A 7,447-nucleotide genomic window follows, 5' to 3' on the forward strand; every position below is an offset into this window, starting at 1 on the left:
GGCTCTGTCGGCGGTAGCCGAGGCGCTCCGGTACTCGTGGGGCCGCGAGGGGTGTAGGGGAAGGTGGTGCCCGCGTTCCCGGGTCTGCCTGGGTGGGGGCCGGCGGCGGGGAGCTCCGTCTGGCGGGTCTAACCTCCGGGCTGCGCTGAGGGCCGCCAGTCAGCCCGGATTGTAAAAATATCCCTCCCGAGCGAGTCTGCGGCGTTGGAAACGCGAGCCAAAGCTGCTGCCAGTGAGATGAGTTCTCGCCAGAGGTTTTACTTACAGTTCACCTCTTTTCTCGCGAGTGTTTTCGGTATTCTTGTGAATCTTTTGTTTAACCAAGACATCTTTGGATCTTTTTTCCCCCCTCTCTATCTTTTTAACCGTTTTGATATTGTTTGCTCAGGCAACTAAATCTTGTATTCTGTCATCTTTGAGGTTTCTCTTGCAGTTTCGTAGCAGAACTGGTTGGCTACTTTCATTTTTAACCCATAGTTTGCTTAACTTGTTCAGAGTGGATGTGTACACTGAAGTGGTAAAGCTTTTGTTGGACAGTCTTTTAGTATTTCTACCTGTGAAAGTACATTATGGGTTGTGCACATGAAAGTGTTTCTCTCAACTTTAACTGTGAACAAAATCTTAAAAAAAACCCACCCACCCAAAACACAAAAATTGCCAGATAAATTATTTTGCCAAAATCAAGGTTATTTCAAGAGTGCCTTGCTCCTATTTCTGTCCCAGATTTTCTTTGGTCAAAACTGTTTAGATCCCATGCTGGAAATGTAGGTTTTTCTAGACATGATAACAATAGTTGTAGGGCTAACTTGCTTTGAACCTCCAAAACTGTGTGGTTCATAGGAGTGTGAGTAACTATGTTTCCTCAAAGCAGATTACGTGTTTTATGTATGTGGAGTTGTTTACTGTTCATATTTACAGGCATCCAGATAGGTTAATTTTGGTTGCAGTGTCCATTCAGAAGCAATCCTTTTCTTTAGTTTTCTGCTTATGAAGATCTCTGTCGAAATTTCTTACTTTCTGGTCTCACAGTGACCTGGGTGTTTCATGTACCAGCACGTTAGATTTGATACCTATGTTAATATATTAATACTGTTATTCTGTTATTTTTGCAGCGTGTTCTTCTTCTTGTTGCTTCAGATGTTGATGCATTATGTGCTTGTAAAATACTCCAAGTAAGTCTTTGTTCATTATCACTGTAGGCTAACTTTAAAAGAAAAAATGCCCTGAGTTCCTTTTAATAGGTTTGACCTGGGAAAAGGGTGAAGGTTTATCTGCTCCTGTAAATTATATTTTTCCATCAGTTATGACACTGAAAACCAGTAAGTCATTCTCCCAAAGCTCGTGTAGATGTGTCATTTGGGATGTATTCCTTCATTCAAGATAAAGATTTGTATGAAATAGAATTACAGCATGGTATAATGTTGTAGATTATGTCGTTTTCCTTCATCTTTGCTAACAGCTGTTTCCTTCATTTCAGGCTTTGTTTCAATGTGATCACGTGCAATATACACTTGTCCCAGTATCTGGATGGCAAGAACTTGAAACTGCCTTTCTAGAGCATAAAGATCAGGTGAAAAAATAATGGAAACTTTTAAAGTTGCAGTTCAATTTACATAGGCATGCACTTCTTCCATTTCCCCAACTTAAAATGTCAGCTCTTAAACTAGTTGTTATTATTTATGTTAATATTGTTTAATTATGTTAAAATTTAACCACCAAACGGTGGTTAAATTTTAACATACCAGTAACAAACTTGTTAAGTATTTTACATCAGCTCAAACTAATGCCTATAATTTTGATAGAGTTAAATTAAGTTTGCACGCATTTTGAGATATAAAAGGTGGTGGTGTTGGATGTCTGTCCAGCATCCCTGAATTTGGTCTTTTGTCTTACAAATTTTCTTCCTTCTCAGAGACATCAAATACCAGAAAGTAAACAAAGGTTTTGGAAATAATGAGCTTTGTAAAAGTGTTTTCGACTTTCTGTGTTTCCTGCTAATTTAAGTAAAAATTATTCTTTTTTTTTTTCTTTTGCTTGCAGTTCAAATATTTTGTTCTTATTAATTGTGGTGCCAATGTTGACCTTCTGGAGATCTTGCAGCCTGAAGAAGACACTTTTTTTTTTGTATGTGACAGCCACAGACCTATCAACGTAGTGAACGTTTACAATGACACACAGGTAAATGCTTTTCTTTCATAATAAAAATCTTTGCAGTGTGGTGTTGAGTGGTGCAATTCTTTTCTGTGTTTTGCAAAACTGCTGCTTACAGTGTTACTAGGTCAGGCAGCAGTATTGGTGGATATTTGCAGTAGTAATGTACACAATCAGGAAAAAAAAATCTCTTTTCAGTAATAAAATACATACTGTTAGCAGTGTGACAGTTGTCAGTAGTAAGCACCTGTTCATCCTATTGCTATAAATCAAACTGCTAATATATCATATTATAAATATCCTCCAGAATGTGACATCTCTCAGTTTCTAGCAACACCTAGAATTTGAGTATTAAGCACAAATTATTTGACAACATGACTCTAACAAGCATAACAAAAAAATACTTTCAGTAATACCGTAACAAAGGAATATGTTTTTTACTCTTATGTTGTATAAGTAAGTATGGTCTTTGTATCAAAAATCAATATTTTTGTTATGCCAGGAATCGATTACAGCCAAAATGAGTTTTTAGTTTCTCATATTCAGTATCTGAAGTGTTCTCTTTTGTGATTTCAGACATGCTTTAAGCACTAAATAAGATACTTTATTTAAAATACTTTTTTTTCTGCTAGGTTAAGCTTTTAGTTAAACAAGATGATGATCTTGATGTTCCTGCTTATGATGATATCTTCAGAGATGAAGAGGATGAAGAAGAGGAGGACTCAGAGAATGAAAGTGATGGGTCAGAACCTTCAGAGAAACGTAGACGTTTTGAAGAGGTGTGTTTCTGCTGCTTTATTGTGAAAAGAAGCAAAATAAAATAGTTACTAATCATCATAGTAATGACATTGAGTTTAAAAATTATGTTGTTAGATCACAAATTCAAATGTCTATGACCAGTAGAGTTTCACATACACAAAATGTTTATTTATCTGAACTCTACTGGAGTTTTTCTCCTTATAAAAAAAAAAAAAAGTTTTGAACTTGATTGTGCATAATGCCTCTTTGTGTAACCAGTGAACTGAAGAGATCTATCTCTGGTTATGCTTTTCAGTCTAGTAGTACAACTTGTTTAGATATAACTTTTTTTTATTAATTGAGACAACAGAAACTTACAAATAATTTATTTTACTGCTACGAGGACATACAAAAAGTGTTGCTAACAAAAATGTATTATGATAGACACAAAAAATTATATTTGCCATGTTATTTGTAGCATATTATCTATTTACACCATACGAGGAAGCAAAGGCACATGACTAGGAAGAGACAATGTAAAGACATGCTCTGATTTAATATGTATTTCATGTTATTTTTCTATTAACATTGTACATTTTTTCCTACTAAGTTATGAAGGGCACTAAAAGCAGGTATCAGAAATTCAAAGGAAAATCTGCACATAGTATAGACAGAAGCTATTTCCAAATCTATTAAATATTAAATATTTCACAAACATCTTATTGATTTTGGGTTTTCAAGCTGATGATGCTGTTTATGGAGCTTAAATATAGAGTGCCTCTCTGAGCTTCAGTAATTATCTCTCTTTCATCAGTGTCATTTTTATGTTATACAATGGTAGGATGCAATGTTGCTAGTGTTGAAAATACTATCTACTGGGCCTCCGATTTGTGAAGGTGAGCTAAATAAATGTTAGCCCAGAAGGATGCCATGACTTTATAAAAGTGTCCCTTGGAAAATATTTTATAATACTTTTCTTATTAGATTCTTTTTAATGAGGACTTATTCATTAGAGTACCTGGATAGGTGTTAATCTACTGAAGTATTTTTAACATCCAAATTAATTTACAGGATGTAATAGAGAGAACAATGAAAAGGCGACAGAGGCGAGAATGGGAGGCACGCAGGTGTGTTTTACTGTTTTTTTTATGTTGCTCGTATTTCTTTCTTTCTCTTATTCTTTGATTAAAATCTTGTTGAGAATACAAAAACATCCTATGCTGCTTGATTTGCAAGGTGCTTTAGTTCTAACTTTATTCAGAACGTGGAGAGATATTTATTATATAAAAATAAAGCTTTAATAGAGGATAGTTGTAAATAGTAATTTATAAATCTGAGTATCAATAGGTGTATTGCTTTACTTTTAAGTAGCTGTAATAGTCTTATCTTGTCTATCTTAGGTGAAATTTGTGCTTCTCTTTTCTTCCTTTACAGTCCTGCTGTTGTCCATAGGAATGAGCAGGAACAGATCAGATATGAAAATTGGATTTGAGGAATAATGACAATAATTTTTTCCTTTTCACTTCATGAGTACAATTAATTGTGGTTTTCATGTTGCTACTAAAATCTAATTGCATTGCTGGAAAGCAATTTCTAGCCTAAGTTTAATATTTCTTTCACTGCTAAAATGAGATTTAAATATTATTTCACAATTCCTGCTTTATATTTTTATTTGGATCCAATGACCAGTTCACCACTTAGTCAAACATGGGTTTGTGGTTTTTTTCCCTTTATAGACGAGAAATTCTTTTTGATTATGAGCAATATGAATACCATGGAACCTCAGTAAGTATAAATTGTTGTTTGCCATAAAAATACAAGGTGCCAATGTAAAGGTAATATAATTATCTAATAATAGTATACATTATTGTTATATACAAGATATATCGTATATGTACAAGTAATTAGACTTAGTAGTTTAATGTTTTTACCACTAATGAATTAAATACATCACAGAAACAATACTGGTAGACTGGCAGACAACAGCCAGCTGAGGCACAGTGGCTAATGTAATGTTAACAGTGGGGAAAATGATAAAATAGAACTATTAACGTTTTTATTGTTTGATACCTTTAATGCTGCTATATAAAAAATATGGTAGTGTAAATTTTTTAGGTCTTGCAAAAGTATCCCTGCACGTATACCCTTGTAAAAAGACTTTAGCATACAGGGAGCTTTTGCCTTTCAAAGTTTTCAGCATCAGGGTATTTAAAATGTAACTCTTAGGACATCAGACTTCCTTCTGTCATTTGTCCTCTTGTCTGATTATTTTTTATTAAGTGCTACTTTATATATAATGCAGGTTTGCAGAGCTGTATAAAATATTTTTCTTTCTACTTAGTGTCTTAAAGTAAGACACTAACAGATTGTCTCTCAAGTGTGATTTCTAGAGCTTTAGTAACATGCTAGTACTTGGCAAATTTAACTGTTCTGTTTGTTCAATGAAGTGAGAGGTTTGTGTTCATTTATCCCTTTTTTTTTTTTTTTTTTTTTTCTTTTCCCTCATATAGTCTGCGATGGTGATGTTTGATCTGGCATGGATAATGTCTAAAGACTTGAATGACATGTTGTGGTATGTTTCCATTATCATTTTTCACAGAAGCTAGAAGCTTAAACTCATAATAAATAGAGGCAAGTTTTCCCAAAATGATTTTGTTTTTAGTGGGAGCTTCCAGTTTATTTCATGAGTGGATGTATGTCTTGAATTGGAGGACACATCTTTACAAATTAATTACAAGCAACCAGTAGATTTTGCATGGAAAAAGGGAGGATGGTACTGTACGTGTATGTCTGCTAAAGAGGCAATAATAGTATATAGCTTTCATGGTAACTTCTATGTACAGTTGGTAAACTGTTTCTGACTTGTTCTGTTAAATACTTGGAGGGTTAAATATACTATGCTGTACTGGAATGTTTTTTGTTTTAACTTTTTTCCTTTTCCTTTTTTTCCTCCCAATGTTAGGTGGGCTATTGTTGGCCTAACAGATCAATGGGTCCAAGACAAAATCACTCAGTAAGAAATATTTTTCAATTTATCTTTAATTTTCTAAATTTATCTTTTAAATTTTTTAGTCATAATTAATAGAGATCAGGAAACTTATGGGAATTCATATAACACGAGGTAATTAATAGACAGTGACATTAAATATCTTAAGGACTGAATGTGATCTAATGCCTTCCAAAAATAGGACTATACATCAGAAAAACCTATTTTCCCTCTCTACTGTTTAGAATTTTTAAACTAATTTATTTTTCACAAAATTATAAAAACATCCGATCGGGGAAGAAATGGTGTTTAATAGTAGTTTACATAAATATTAACTTAATACTGTTTTATTAAAGGAAAAAAAATGTAGATACAAATTTTCTATCTGTATTCTCCAGCTTCTTTTCCAGTTTTCATTAACAGGTTTCAGATTTTAGCTTTTTTTTCTTGTTTCCTACTAGATACCACCAGAATTCTAGATGCACATGTATAAACTTTAATTCTGGTGTTCTATTGTTACTAATACCCTGATGTTTTTAAGGAGATAAATGTACTAGGTAATTAAGTTCATTGGTCAGCCTATCTGTTTCTCTGTAGTAGTTTTATTTTAGCTTTAATTGTCTGGGTGTATGGCTGAATATTGAAAGAATATTGCTTAACAAGTTAGATTTCTTTTAAACATGTATCTACAGTTTTCATGCTGCTGACTGGTCAATGTGTAAGCTTTTAGGAAGCATTTTTGTGTCCTCATAAATACACAGGAAGAAAGTGAAATGACAAATTTGTTTTTGTTTAAGAATGAAGTATGTGACAGATATTGGAATCCTACAGCGTCATGTGTCTCGCCATAACCACCGCAATGAGGATGAAGAAAATTCACTGTCAATTGACTGCATGAGAATAGCATTTGAATATGAGTATCCTTGCATAAGATCTGGGGAAAATGAACTCTACCCATCTGGTGAACCTCAGATGAGTTTTTATCTAGGGGAAAAAAAAAAAACCAAAACCAGCACCATCTCTGCTGCTGAGAATAGAGTTAAAAGAAATGGAAATCTGAGTGTTTTGTTGAACATGAACCCCTCTTTCAATAGTTCATTTAGCTTCAGGTCAGCTTAACCTTTCAGAATTAGTTACAAGTCAATGTTGCTCTTCTTGTGTTACTTGCACCTGCAGCTTTGAACTGTATCTTACGTAGTCCGGAGATAAAATGTATAAAGGGCAGCTGAAGACTTCACTACTAGTTGTGGAGTTTTGTTGCTATTTGTAACTTCAAATGATATATGTTTTTATAATTATTTGCCATAATTCCTGTTCAGTCTGCGCCTGGCGCTTTATCAGCACTGGTCTCTATATGAAAGTCTCTGTAACACTTCATATACCTCTGCTAGCCTTAAGCTTTGGTCGGTTCAAGGGCAGAAGAGGCTCCATGAGTTTCTGGCTGACATGGGGTGAGTTATAAAAATCTGGATCTTGATTTAAAGGATCATTTTTTCAGTGAATTATGGGAAAATACTGAAAATATATCTTGAGAGTACCCAACTTGTAACATTTTCAAATATGACGGGGGGG

At 34.1% G+C, this 7,447-nt stretch overlaps 1 protein-coding gene across 1 annotated transcript in view; it reads left to right on the forward strand.

The window, feature by feature from the left end:
- Positions 1–7,447, forward strand: part of CDC45 (cell division cycle 45) — an 11,568-nt gene that overhangs the window by 148 nt on the left and 3,973 nt on the right. Inside the window, exons 2-11 of the mRNA XM_026859955.1 lie at positions 1,113–1,172; positions 1,478–1,570; positions 2,041–2,178; positions 2,784–2,930; positions 3,961–4,016; positions 4,626–4,674; positions 5,400–5,461; positions 5,852–5,902; positions 6,673–6,792; positions 7,195–7,326. Of these exons, the coding sequence (XP_026715756.1) occupies positions 1,113–1,172; positions 1,478–1,570; positions 2,041–2,178; positions 2,784–2,930; positions 3,961–4,016; positions 4,626–4,674; positions 5,400–5,461; positions 5,852–5,902; positions 6,673–6,792; positions 7,195–7,326 (908 nt within the window). The remainder of the gene's footprint in view (positions 1–1,112; positions 1,173–1,477; positions 1,571–2,040; positions 2,179–2,783; positions 2,931–3,960; positions 4,017–4,625; positions 4,675–5,399; positions 5,462–5,851; positions 5,903–6,672; positions 6,793–7,194; positions 7,327–7,447) is intronic.

The sequence above is a fragment of the Athene cunicularia genome, assembly GCF_003259725.1.
Source record: "Athene cunicularia isolate RWA chromosome 15 unlocalized genomic scaffold, athCun1 chr15_part1, whole genome shotgun sequence".
Taxonomy (NCBI): Eukaryota; Metazoa; Chordata; class Aves; order Strigiformes; family Strigidae; genus Athene; species Athene cunicularia.